The 14989-nt window shown below is 36.3% G+C and overlaps 1 protein-coding gene across 10 annotated transcripts in view; it reads right to left on the bottom strand.

The window, feature by feature from the left end:
* CBLB (Cbl proto-oncogene B) overlaps positions 1-14989 on the bottom strand; it is a 191054-nt gene that overhangs the window by 87380 nt on the left and 88685 nt on the right. For 8 of the 10 annotated variants that reach the window (XR_005883915.1, XM_040980529.1, XM_040980535.1 and 5 more), the window contains one exon: positions 13696-13842. The exons of the other annotated variants lie outside the window; for them this stretch is intronic. Coding sequence is in view for 7 of the 8 variants with exons in the window: in XM_040980529.1 (XP_040836463.1) it covers positions 13696-13842 (147 nt within the window). In the remaining variant the exon portion in view is untranslated. The remainder of the gene's footprint in view (positions 1-13695; positions 13843-14989) is intronic. 10 annotated transcript variants of the gene reach the window in all.

Raw genomic sequence — 14989 nt, 5'->3', positions numbered from 1 at the left:
ATCAGCTGTGTCCCAACACCAACTCCTAACATAAAACTTTATTAATATGCCCTAATGAAAAATATATGTTAAAACTTTTAAAAAATGTAATCATTGAAAGAATCAACTGATAAGGTAAATAGTATTTGTCTAACATGAAAAAATACAGAAGAAAAAAACTAAGAGAACTGTTTACAATTGCTTCATATATTAGTAACATAGAATATAAAAATTTAAATTTGGGCCCAGTGCAGTAGTGTAGCAGTTAAAGTCCTTCCCTCTCATGCACAGGGAACCCATATGGGAGCCTGTTCTAATTGTGTCGGTCCCACTTCCCATCCAACTCCCAGTCTGTCGTCTGGGAAAGCAGTTGAGGACCACCCAAAGCCCTGGGACCCTGCACCAGCACAGGAGACCCATAGGCAGCTCCTGGCTACAAATCGGGTCAGCTCTGGTCATTGCAGCCTTTTGGGGAGTGAACAAGCAGACAAAAGATTTTCCCTTCTCTCTCCTCTTTTCTGTACATCTGCCTTTCCAATAAAAATAAATGAATCTTTAAAAAAAAAAACCTGTAAACTTGATTTTACATTGCTTTTTGATAAGCTGAAATAAGTAGGAATAAAACTAACATAAGATAAGCATGCCTATAACATAAACATACACAGAGACAAGGAGATAAAGTAAAGGGACATAACACTTATCAGATTGGCAAACACAGTACTGCAAAGATATCAATTCTCCCTAAAGTTATTAACAAAATAACATGACTCTAATCAATAATTAGAGGAAGCAACACAATGTGTTTGCAGCGCCAGGTAATTTGCCATTTGGGACACTGAAATCCCATTTGGAAGTAACTGGCTTGGCTCCCGAGGCTTCTGCCTCCACACCAGCTTCTTGCTGCACGCACCCTGAAAAGCATTAGGTGAGGACTCAAACACTTCATTCTCTGTCACCAACATGGAACCACTGGGGCTCCTTGCATTTGGTCTGGCTCAACCCTAGCTCTTGTAGGCATTTAGGGAATGACCTAACACATGGAGGATTTCTGGTCTCTCATTACTTTAATTGCCTTTCAAATAAATTACATCTATTTGAATTTAAAAATTCCAGGATGCATTTTATAGCTGGAACTGATAGTTATTCTAAACTTTATGAAGGAATATCAATAACAATATTTAACAAAGCAATCTTCAAAAAGAACCTTAACAAATTTATGCTCTTTGTACAAATTAAGACTATGATAATGGTACGAGGAAAGACAAATGGATAAAAGAAAATAAATTATCGAAACAAATGTACTCATAAGAAAACCTGTTACTTAGCATCAATTATATATGATTAGTACCTGAGAAAAGGTGAAGTATTTGAGAAATATTGCTGGGGGCCAGGTGTGGTAGCCTAGTGACTAAAGTCCTTGCCTTCCACATGCTGGTATTCCACATGAGTGCTGGTTCATGACCCAGCTGTTCCACTTCCCATTCAGCTCTCTGCTTGTGACCTGGGAAGGTAATGGAAGAGGGCCCAAAGCCTTGGAACCCTGCATCTGTGTGGGAGACCCAGAAGAAGCTCCTGACTCCTGGCTTTCAATTGGCTCAGCACCAACCACTGTGGCCACTTGGGAAGTGAACTAGCAGATGAAAGATGTCTCTCTGTCTCTCCTTCTCTCTATAAATCTGTCTTGCCCACAAAATAAGTAAATTTTTTTTTTAAAAAAGAAATAATGCTGAGTCAAATAGATGTGTGTGTGAGCGTGTGTATAAACTGAATCTTCACTTTTACCTCAAAATGTACATGAATTAATTTTAAATTAATGTTAAAGCTAAGCAGGAACCAAGATTTTAGAAGGAACATAGGAAATTGTCTGCATTACAAAGGAGAAGGCAAAACTATCAGAATCTAAAGGGAAAGGTAGGTTAAAAATTGCTTCCATGAGAAGATATTATTAACAATATGAAAAGGGCATATATTGAAATAATCTGCATACAGATAATCAAAATTATTAAATATAGACACTGTGGAATTTCATATTAATACGTCTTTCAGTGAAAATGTTAACAATCAATTCATATTATGTGAACTCTGAAACACCTAGGAGAGGCTTTATATAATTATTATGTATGATGTCTGCTGGCTATTTTCTAAAATGTCCTCCTATTTATACATCCTGGCTGTCTTGCCAAATAAATTTTTCTAATCAACACCTCACCATCCTTATCTTTAAAGATGTCACCTTGTGTTTGCAGCTATTCACCTATCATTACACATAGGTTTCTGATAACCAATCATAACCAATGATTTGATAATCAATAAATTACATATAGATACATCAGTAATACATAATGTTTTACATGGTAAAAATTTATCAATTTTCATAATATGCAATAAAAGAAAATAAAAATGTTGAGTAAACATGAAAAAATGTGCTTGTCTTCTTTAGTCCTCAGGGAAATAACACAATGAAAATCCATTTTACCTCAACAGAATATACACAAGATGACAAAATACATCATAAAGTGATAGGGAAGATAAAAAGTGACAAGAAAATTCACTGATAACTAATTGTTAACAACTGTTCATAAGGCTATTGAAGCTAAAACCATATTAAAAACACACACCACACACACACCACACACACATACACACAACAGGAACTCTTGCACCCAGAAACATTCATTGCAGCACTGTCAATCCCAAGGATTATGAGTTCAACATACGCATCAATAAAATTAACAGATAAACTGTGGTAGAGCCAGCAAAACAAAGCAAGTAGAGCAAAAGACATAATGCAACATACAAGATGGTTGCATCACATAAAAACCAGATTTTTTTTAAAGATTATTACTACTTACTTTAGTGCAACAAGTTGTAAGACTGTTGGCAGTAATGCCTTTCCGGGACTTGCCAAGAGGTTGAGGGAGGAAACATCGGGATGTCAGGTGATCTTTGTATACCCCCATGTGAGTTGGGTAATACTTAGATTTGTGTGTTCACTTTGTGAAAACTCCTTATCCTGTAACTAGGGTTCAGGCACTTGGGTTTATGCCAACCGAACCTTAAATTGTTGATTTCAATTTTTTAATATATTACATTAAAAATCAAAGGTTAAAAAGAAAGAAAAACTGGGGATGAATAAAGTTGATTGTCATAATATAATGAAGCAACACAACATATTTGTTTGGTGGTTGTTTTCTTGGTTGTGCTGAGTGGGGATGAGGGGACTAATGGTGATACTCATTTGAAAAACATTCTAGCTCAGAAATATGTTATAACAAGTTCAGAAATATCTATGTCAAATCTATGTCTCTATATATTATGATTTGAGTTTTCTGCTAGTAAAACCATTTTTGCCCTATTAAGCTATCCCTACCTTGAAGTCACATGACTCTTACCTGAAATTTCACAACCTGAAATTTCAATCAACAAAGACATGCTCAGTGTCAACAGTTTTTTAAATTAAGGGCTAGTTTTGCTGTGAAGAGCTATTTCCAAGATTTTTTATTTTTGGTATGGATGAAATTTCTTAGATTATAATTCCTACGTCTGGTGACATTTTGTTTATAGTTATTACTTCAATCCAATTTTTTGTAATAACTGTTTCTTAAAGGCTATGGAAAGAGATCCTTATCACGCTATTACTGCTTTGATTGTGTCATCAATAAGAAAAAAAATAATTGTTTTCAAGCAATTCACAGAAACAGCCTATCATAGCATCCTGGGCCAAGAATTTCTAGACAACAACTCATCGGTGATTACTAGATTACCACAGACATTCACAATTACATCTAGCCACCTTTCCTCAGACACGAAATATCCTAACTCTCCTGGAAAAGAAAAGATGCTGGATATATGTGACATATTTCTTTCCTTTACCTAAAAAGCTCCTAACACTTACCTCCAGAGCAAATACACAAACTTATCTGTAGGAGTAAGCAAATATTCTCATTTTCCTATTTTGAAACCTAAATCTACAATCACTACTACACACACACACAAAAGCTTCTATAGTCTTACTCTTGATTTTTCTCAATAATTTAATTCATATTATAGATTTGATGCTTTTGATTTCTGGTCTTGCATCCTAACTTTTGAATACAGAAAAAAATAAACTTATATTATGAAATCACTTTAAAGGATTTGTACTTGTTTTCTGACTTTAAAAATCAACTTTAGGGCCCAGCGCGGTGGCGCAAGTGGTTAAGGTCCTCGCCTTGCACGCTGGGATCCCATATGGGCGCCGGTTCTAATCCCGGCAGCCCCACTTCCCATGCACCTCCCTGCCTGTGGCCCGGGAAAGCAGTCAAGGACGGCCCAAAGCTTTGGGAACCTGCACCCTGTGGGAGACCCGGAAGAGGCTCCTGGCTTCGGATTGGCATAGTATAGGCCCGTTGCGCTCACTTGGGGAGTGAATCATTGGACGGAAGATCTTCCTCTCTGTCTCTCCGCCTTTCCAATGAAAAACTAATAAAAATAAATCTTTAAAAAAAAATCAACTTTAACAGTGGCACAAAAGGGCCAGGCGCGGTAGGCCTAGTGGCTAAACTCCTCGCCTTGCATGCCCTACACGGGTGCCTTGTCATGTCCCGTTGGTCCCACTCCCTATCCCCTGTTTATGGCCTAGAAGAGAAGTGGAGGACAGCCCAAAGCCTTGGAATCTTGCACCTATGTGGGAGACCCGGAAGAAGCTCCTAGCTCCTCACTTTGGACCAGCTCAGCTCCAGCCACTGCGACCACTTGGGGAGTGAATCAGCAGGTGAAAGATCTTTCTCTGTATAACTTGACTTTTCAATAAAAGTAAATAAATCATTTATCAGATCAGCATAAAACCTTTGCAAAAGGAACTACAACTGTAATCCACAGAATATAAAAACTGCATCTTAAATCTTTCCATTTAATAGGCATCAATTAACAAAAAGAATCTGGCCAGAAAACAATGGGATTTTTTTCTTTCTAAAGCAAAAGCATTGTTAACTGTGCTTTCTCTAACGACTCAGTAGTATTTAGTACGTTCTTGAGCTACAATGGTTCAAGGGTCATAGCCAGCAGCCTTTGACGTGCTGAGGTCAGACTAAACCAAATTAGAAAATTATGTACTTTATAAATAGAAAGCCCTGCTACAGAAGAGCAAAGTAGGCTCTAAAATGATTGCAACTTTAATCATAGGAGCTCAACCATATAAACAAAAAATCAGTAATAAAACAAAATCCTTCAGAAATCTCTCAGCATAAGCCAATTAAACTAACAGGAAATGAATGAAGCCTAATGGATATAGTCGCTTCCAACATTTCTAAAATTCTGATAAGAGTAACTACACATAGTTATTTATGTCAATTACATTTTCAGAAGTCCCTTCAGTAAAATAAACCTTTATTTCCCAGAAGTTCTTTTAATAAGACATACTAATATTCTGAATATCTATCAAAAAATAATAAAGGCAAACAAAGACCAAAAGAAGAAAACCATCCTTGTGTTTTCTAGTAAAAATTATATTCAAAAGAAGGAAGAATTTTAAGGCAAATCTTTATAAGGTCTCTTAAAAATAAACCATTCGTATAAATTTACCTTTCTATTAAAACTGTTTCCTCCTCCAGCACAGAGTAATTTTAAATATAGCCTGTTAATCGTATGACTGTATGCTTCCTGACACTAACATGTCAGTCTATCACAGTTTCATGAATACTGTAGGAAGACACAAGGTTTCTGAGTCCAATACGAAGAAGTTTGTTAGTTACAGCGAGAAAAGTGGACAGAGGAATACCTGCATTTTCTTTTAACTGTTCTCTGTGATCTAATTCCCTAAAGCAACACAAAGAGGGTCAGGGGACAAATACATACATGTTATAGTGTAGAACCTAGAACTTAAGAAGCCCAAATCTTTCATAGTGGGCAACAAACATCAGTGTCTTTTGACTTGAGCAGAAATACACTATTTCTCAAGGCTGCAAGCAAAAACACTCTTTACTCAAGAAGGAAGAATAATTCCTCTTTTCTTGCCAGGAATAGAGAATAAATATGCAGAGGGGTGAAGAATCAGGACCCCCTTTGAATCCAGGGCACATTGTTAAATAATTCACAAGCAAATAAATCTTTCTCCAAATGTCTTCAAATGGGATCTCATTTATAAGATACAATACAATTTATCTGCAATATAATTTCACTTTACATTATGCTGAACTAAGTCTAGATTTAAAATAAGGTAATGGAACACTATATTAAAATTTTCAGAAATGTTCAGTCATAATGCACAACACATGAACTTCTGAGGTTAATATATCATAAAATCATTTTAATGAATTATGTCAGAACTGTCCTGATAACTAGAACTAAAAAACAAAGAAGAATAGTTTGACTTAAAAAAAATAATAATAAGGCTCTGTACCAGACAGTTTTTAAAAGAAGTTTTAGTGAACTGCTCATCACTGAGAAACACTCAGGAAATATTAGTGGTCTCAGCAAATTCAATTTAAATATTTTCCTCCTTTAGCACAGGAGATTGAGAGAGAGAGAGAGGTGAGGAAATAGGAGAAATGGAAAAAGGATACATTACTAACAAAGGGGTAAAATCAATGTTTGCGACAAGATCATAATTTAACATTCCACGGATCAGCTCAGTCTTTCTTTAGGGCCCATCTTGCTTTGGTTTCTTCAACACCACATTCCTCCAGGTTTTTTCTCTAACTTTTTCGGGACTCCTTCAAAATTTCCTAGATTATCTGTGAGTATACTTCATTTAACAGAAGCATTTAATATAAATGACCAGAGGTCTAGGTAACCTTTTTTTCTAGGTAAGATCTTCCATCAGCTTGTTCATTCCCCCAAATGGACACAATGGTAGAAGCTGAGCAGATCCAAAGCCAGCAGCCAGAAACTTCTTCTGGGTTCCCATGCAGGTGCAGGGTCCCAATGCACTGGACAAAAAGATGGAAGTGAAGTGAAGCAGGTAAGACATGAATAGGTGCCCACATGGGATGCTGGCGATTACAGGTGGAGGATTAGCCTATTGAGCCACACCATTTGCATATGAAAATTAAAATTCAAAGAACAAAAAGGGAACAGAGCTGAAACTCCAAGCAAGAGAAAACATCAGCAGTTTCCTAGGGCAGGAGAAGCCCTGCAATGCAAAATGTGGTCCACAAGCCACCATGCTTTAGTTGGAGTCCATGTATACCAAGGAATATTCTGCATATAATATGGCTCACATTCACAGTGGCACAAAAATTCTTATTTCTGTGGCAGAAATCATTATAAACTAATAAAACTATGAGTCTGAGTAATAGATGACTTTGAGAGCTTAGTTAACTTGCATCCATTCTCTAAATATGCATACTCTTTAAAGCATTTTTGCATAGTGAATAAAGCCACTGCTAAGGACGCTAATATGTACGGGCCATAGTTTGAGACCTGGTTGTTGTACTTTCGATCCAGTTCCCCACTAATGGCCTGGGAAAGGCACTGAAGGATGTCCAAGTACTTGGGCCTCTGTTACCCACTGTGGCCATCTGGGACATGAATCAAGGAATGGAAGATCTCATCTTTCTCTCTCTGTCTCTCCCTCTATAATTGATTTTCAAAATCAATAAATATTTTAATTAAACACAATAAACACATTCTTGGTATTTAAAAAAAATCAAGTTTCAAGAATGAGAAACAAAGACTTAAGTATGGTGATTTCACAGTTAAATGCTAGGGTAGCACAGTCTACAGGACAAAGAAAGAAAAAGCTGAAGAAAAACAAGAGTAAGAAGAAAATGAGTGTTTGTACAACCTCAGAGTTACTGTGTACATTCCTTCTAGGTCTGTGGAAACCTTAAGAATTCCATCCCATTCACGGCATTCCTTACAACAAATAAGCCCTTACTAAGATACATGCAGTCTCCTAAAAACAGACAAAAAACTTCTATCAATTCTTCCTTACACTCCCTTGGGCACTTTTTTTTTTTCCGTTTACTGCCCTATCTTCCCTAATCCCTCCAACCTTTGGATGCTTATTTTTTAATATGAAAGGCAAAGTCACAGGGAGCAATCCTCCATCTGCTGAATCACTCTTTAGTTGACTGCTGGCCAGGGCTTCGTCCAGGTCTCCTATGGATGGCATGGGTCCAAACACTTGGGCCATTTTCTGTTGCTTTTTCTAGCCTTTTAGCAGGGAGCAAGATCCGAAGTGGAGCAGCCAGGACAGAAACTGAATCCGTTTAGAAGGCTGACATCACAGGCAGAAGCTTTACACAACCTCCCCTTAAATATTTTTCTAAAGGTGCTTATCTTAAGAATTCATCATCTCTGCGACCCTATCTCCCCCACACCAACCACATCCTACTTACACTACAATGTAGTATTTGTTTCTTTTGTGTGCATTTTACATATTATTTTGTTTTGTTTTTGTATCAGATCTTTGACAAAACACACCTAAATAATTAAGTCTTGATTTCTCTTAATGACATGAAAATACTTTGGTTTTTAAAATGCACAATAATGGAATTTGCAAAAATATAGGAATATTGACTGGCAATTCTCATTTCTACTTGGGTGCTTTATCTTTTCATTCTCTAGAGTTTGTGCTATACAACTGAACTACAAACTCCTTAGTTTGTTAAATATCCGCTTTCTTAATTAAATATAATTAAATTTCCTTTCATTAACTATAAGGGGAAAATTAATGTAATTAATATGCTAGAAGAACACATGTCTTAGTGGAGAAAGAAGGAAATTATTTGCCTTGGTTTCTTATTAAAAGTGCAAGGAAAATGCAGACAACCAAAAAAGCCCCACAGTACTTCCTCAGGAAATCAAAGGTAGAAGCGATAAAAGCTCTAAAAGATCATTTGTTTCCTAGGTAACCAAGGCAATTTATTATCTATCTTCCATGCAGTTGCATAAAGGTATACAGATAATATTAGCATACATTTATTTTTGATTTTTAGAACACAAATACATTTATTGTAGAATTAAACAACTGATCATTATGCTCACGCCATTCAGAGCAAGATTAAAGGTTTACCTTCGTTAGTTGCTCTACAAGAGAGTGCTTATGATACGCCACCCAGTTTTGTCTTTTTTAGCCTTATGAACAGCCCTAGACAGCGGGTATTATTAGTGTCACCCACACTCTATAAATTAGAGAACAGATGCATGCAGAAACCAAATAGCTTTTGTAATCTAACAACTAGTAAGTGTTGCAGCCAGAACATGTTCAGACTTTGTGGCTCCACAGCCTGAATGCCTGACCCTAAGCACACTGCCTCTAAATTAGGCAAGAAAGCAAGCTCTGTCTCCTTATCTCACAAACACATGCTCAGGCACATTCCTCTATTTCTCAATTCATTTGAGCTAAGCCTTACAGTACTTCTCTTACATATATGAATGCCACTATGTAAGGCTACTTCAGATATATAAAGATGAATAAACAAAATGATTTTAAGAAGCTTATAATTTAATAAGAAGTAAGGTAATTAGGATAATAAAAACAGTCAATGCATTAGATAACCTAGTAATAATCAGTGGGAAACTGAGTTAGAAGATTTTTTGAGCGGTCTAATAAATTTCTATGCCAGACACTATGGAAATATTTGAACGGCCATAGCAGTATCAGCTTCCTTTATATACGTTCTGCGGTCAAACTGGCTGTGCGCCCCTTCTTTATAACTGCAATCATAGGTCTCTGTTGCTCATATTATTCCTTGTACCCATACTGCATTCCCTGTAATACATAATTTACCACCCAAGAACTCAATCAATAGCAATTTAAAAAGCAGTTTAAAGATTAAATGGAAAATGAAAGTAGTATTTGTGAAAGGATAGGATATAGACACATATCTAAAACAAATTTGATTTTTGACTAATAAATGAATCTGTATATTTGCTAACTATTGCATTAAAAGTTCCCAAGAAGTCTCCAAATGGAACAGGAAGATACACACACACACACACACTAAACTGACATTCAGTAATACACACATATTTTAAAGCACAAAAGAATGGAATAAAGTTGATTACATGGGAAGATGTATGAGGGAATTCAAAGAGTTCATATGAAATTCATATACTTCAAATTCTATTTTTCCATAAACTTTTGAAGCCTGTCATGTGAGGAAAAACTAGGAAACAGTAATTCTGAACTGAACTTCAAGAAGTTATCAAAATTCTGGGATGATACAGAAAAAGATGATGAAAGATAGGCATCTAGAGAATAGCTCCAGATGAACTGGTGATTTTTTGCAAAAAGATTAATTTATAGATGATTAAAGTCATTGCAAATTGAGAAAAGGGAATAGATAAGGGAATAGATTGCAGTCATCCAGTCATCCATGCAATTACTGAAGCAGAATGTTAACAATGATCAGCACCTACACACTCCAGGAAGTGCGTCAGGCTCTGAAAAAGATAGCAGCAACACAGTCTTTGCTTTCGAAGAATCTTTAGTCTTTTGGAATCCTCTCAATTAGGAAATGCACACATATCAGTGCTTTTACTGCAAGCAGGGATGATGGATGTGAGCCCAGGTATCTAGCAGCACAGAGTCAGGATTCTATTTTGGATTAGAGTAGTCCAAAAAAGCTGCCCAAGTAGCAACACAGGGAAGGCGATGCACTGACAGGCTACCCAAACTAGAGCTGTAATCTAGCGAAATAAGGATGAAGAACTAGGGATAAGGTGTATCAGAAAATATGAATGCTCAATTGTTCGCTTTTTTGTAGATGTGCAGGGTAAAGAAATAGTTCCTAAAGCTTCTCCTGCTAACAGGATTTTAGACTAGACAACAGAATCAATATTCATGGGAACGGCTGAGGTAAAGGCTGGAAGGATTAGCTTTATTTTTAGAGATATGACTAAGAAGGACAATTAGATTGGGTGCCAACCAAAAGACTGTTCCAGTAACTTAAAGGACAGTCTCAACTTGAAAAAAAGTTGAATGAAATGTGAGGAGGAAATAAAATGCATAGAAGCAATAGGAGTAAGAACCCACAGTTCTTGCTGAATTACAATTTGTTTGGAAATGTATATCTAAGTCTCAAGATCAAGTAGTTCCCAGCATGAGTAGCCTGGGAACTCCAACCTGACTTTCTTAGGACAACGACTGCAACCCACAGTCCAATCACAGTAACATTTTTCTTTCTTCCCAAGAGGTAGTTATACATTCTTTGAGTAAAATGTTTAAGGTATCTGAATTATAAACTAGTACTTCCAAGAGTGAAGATTTACTTTGGCATTATTTCACTCATCATAACTTTCTTACAGACATTTATTCAATAATATCACTTCTCTCTCCCTATATATTTCTATCTCCTAGTCAAACAATCAACACAGCAGTAGCAGGACTTAATTTCTAAAGTATTAAATACATCTGAATGAAAACCTAACAAATGCAGGCTCCAAAAGCAGCTTCCTTGAACATTAGGTTTTACTGAACCTCATGGACCTCAAGCATCAAAAACGTTTTGGCCAGCAGTTTGGGATGTGAGAAGAGGTCACTCCCAGCATGGCTTTAAAAAGGTTGGGAGACAAAATCAAGCATTAGGCCTGTAAATTCTGATTGTTCCTGTCTATCTGGTTTTTATGACATCTGTCCTGAAATGGCCCCTTATTCATTTGACAAAGTCCTAAGACTAGGACTCAACCTTACATTTTGTTCTAGTTGACTTTGTTATTTCTGAAAAGTCACAATCATTCTATTTAAGCTAAAAGCTTCATTATAAAAAGCATAATCTTGGTATTTTTACAACCATATTCTTAATGTTATTGCTTCTATAAATGATGCAGTTTAAGTTCAAAGGCCTGGTTTTTGAAAAGGTTGCCCATGGTCTCAAAGTGTAATAAGAGAAATGAGAGAAACACTTCAATGGAAGAATGAAGTTATGGGGAAATACACCTGAATATTACAGTGTAATCAAGATAGAATTTAACTCTTTGAAAGGTTACATCATTCTTTCATGTGTTCATTCACTGAATAAAATATTGTGAAATTACAAAATAAGATCACATTGAGAATTCAGTTTTACCAATTATCTGGTAAAGAAATCACTTAGATGACAATATAAATATATATAAGTTCCAGAAGGAGCTGAAAATCAGGCTCACAGCCCTTCCCTAACCTCCCCCAACAAAAACAACAAAAAAGAAACAGAGAGAGAGAGAAAGAAAGAAAAGAAAGAAGGAAAGAAAGAAAGGAAGGAACAAAAGGAAAGAAGGAAGGAAGGAAGGAAGGAAGGAAGGAAGGAAGGAAGGAAGGAAGGAAGGAAGGAAGGAAGGAAGGAAGGAAGGAAAATGATGAAGTTAAGTCAGGGAAAATAGAAGACGGAAGTAAACGAGTTTATGAGGTAAGTCTAATATCTAGTCAATCTTCAAATATCCACCCCATAGGTTGTAGTGAAGGTTTCACTCCTGCAGCAGATGAACAGAAATTCCATCCCATGATGTATGTGCTACAAATGCAGGGAGATAGACATGTCCGTGATGCTCGGTTCTCTCAGGCTAGAGATGGAAGTAAGCTCTTGTGATTAAAAACATATATAACTTCACCATTGTTTCACTGTCCCTATAACAATTTGACAGCTCATCAGAAATGTGACTTTTTGAAAACAAACACCACAAGTAATCTGTCTGTGTAAGGCTTACAGTGTTTAAACAAAAAACGGAGGGATAACGGCAGGAAACCGATCTGTTCTTCCTCCCAGGATCCAGTCAAATCTTTCTGCTTTCTAGTAACCACAAACATAGGCACACTCCTGGCTGCTACTCTAGGAGTGTAAGTTTTTCTTCCTAAATTTATCATTTGTGAACAAACATTAAACATGACTATTTGCAAAACTGGGACTATATTGATGAGAATAATAGTTTTACCTCCACTACTGTCTGAAAATAATTCAGAATATGTTCTAATAAAATGTACGCTACTGCAATTAAGTATATTCTAATTATAAAGCTATAAATAGAACATTTTGGGAAGAGAGAAAATGTGTATTATACGAACTTACGTATGGGTTTCAAAGTTTTTCTGCACCAAAATAAGTATTTCCCATGACTTTTATGAAGTACCCTCATGAAATCCAATATTTACTCCAAAATAATAATAAAAATTTTTTCATGATTTAAAAAATCTAAAATAAAATTTAGATTTCTATATATATTCTGGAATCGATATATTAGAATATAGAATACACATTAGAATAATAGGACATGTGTTCTATTATATCCTATATTAAAGGATATTATATATATATATCTATTCCAGAGGTTGCTGTGGCACAGGCTGGTGCATCCAGTAAGAGCACTGTTTTGAGTTTCATATCTAGCTTCCGGCTTGCTGTTAACACTCCTGGAAATGCATTAGATTGCTCAAGTATTTGTGGCCCTGAAATTCATGTAGGATATGGAATTTCTGACTCCTAGTTTCTGCATGGCCCATATCTGGCGGTTGCAGCCACTTGGGAAGTGAATCGGCAGTTGTAAAACCTACCAATTAACCAATCTCCCTTAACCTCCATCCTACCTAGTATCCCAATGTTTTTCTCCTCTCCTCTGTCATTCTTTCAAATAAAAAGGCTAAAAATTGTTATATCATTTGAGACATGCTTTTTGGGATATCCCAGATAACTTAACAGTCAAAGAAAATACTTGTCAAAACACATTCTCAAAACATCTAATGAAACGTGCAGCTAAAGACTCGACAGCATTACACTTGAGAAATGGATCCAACACATATGAACAATTTTTACTTACTTGTCTCCAAAAAACTTCCTCCAGAATTCAGCAGCATCTGCTTTTGTGATGCGGAAGTTATCCCCCTGGAACTGACCATTGGGGAAGATTGCCTTGATTTCTGCCAGCATGTGACTGAAGATAAGCGACAGTTTTGTGAGATTTCGCCTGCAGAAACAGGAGGAAAAGACAAAAATAAATATGTATAACTTTTAAGTCTGAAAGAGAATTCATATTAAGACAGACAAAATTAAGTACATATCCCAGCAGGTGCTTGGACCTTTTGCAATTGGAGTGTTTGGGTTCAACTCCCTGCTCCTTTCCCCAAGCCCGGCTTCCTGCCAATGCCAACCCTGGGAGAAGCAGATGATGACTCACATAACTGAGCTGCTGGCAACTACACAGGAGGTCTAGACCTACTTCCAGGCTCTTGGCTTCCACCTGGCACAGTTCTAGTCACTGCAATTATTTGAGGAGTTGAGGCAGTGGGCGGGAGTGTGTTTCCTCTCCCCTCGTTTTCTCCTCTCTCATCCTCACTCTTTCCCTTTTTAATTACAAAAGCATGTGTGTACATTAATTTCGGTCTCTTTACACTCTATTATCCACAAGTAAGGTAAATTGTTCCACAAAACAGTTTAATGAAAAAAAATGAAATACATCTGAAAAATCAGAATCACATGTAAATGCTAAACACAATAGACAGAGTTATTTTTACCTAGGGAAGCAAAAACACTTCCCATTACAGTAAAATCTAGAAACACGCTGTGTTTTTGACAGATAAAACTGCAAAATGAAAGAGAAAAACTAGAAGGAATAGGTCTTTTAGGAATACCATTTACTGGTGTATACAGTATGAAACTAAACAAAGTATTTGAATATCTGTGGTATACCTGAAACAAGCAAATAAATGGAGACAGAATGGGAAAAAATGTGATTAGTATGAGACATAAATGGGCATTTCTAGCAACAGGCCACACTTTGTCAAATACGTTTGCTACTATTGAATACATACAAGAACTTTCTGATGACAGGTTCTAAATGTGAATATCCTTATTTTACTTCATTGTATTTCTTTGATTGTAATTAATTTCAAAAATTTCTTCGGAGATTCTAAAATGCTCTCTTCACTGGTGGTTAGTTATAAAGAGCAAGCAATCAAAATGGATGAAAAAAAATCTTAGATGAACTTCTGTTTTACAGGGAAACGTTAGGGAAAAAGCAATTCAGTATGTGATTCAAACACTCATGGGTCACCAGATTCTACTTTCATGCTAAGGTCTGTGGATTCTGATACCATTAAGTGTTTCAAACTACA

The sequence above is a fragment of the Ochotona curzoniae genome, unplaced genomic scaffold (assembly GCF_017591425.1).
Source record: "Ochotona curzoniae isolate NIBS_2020 unplaced genomic scaffold, NIBS_Ocur_1.0 contig_3498, whole genome shotgun sequence".
NCBI lineage: Eukaryota > Metazoa > Chordata > Mammalia > Lagomorpha > Ochotonidae > Ochotona > Ochotona curzoniae.
Note: the sequence above shows the minus strand (reverse complement) of the source record. Positions and strands in the feature narration are given on the sequence as shown.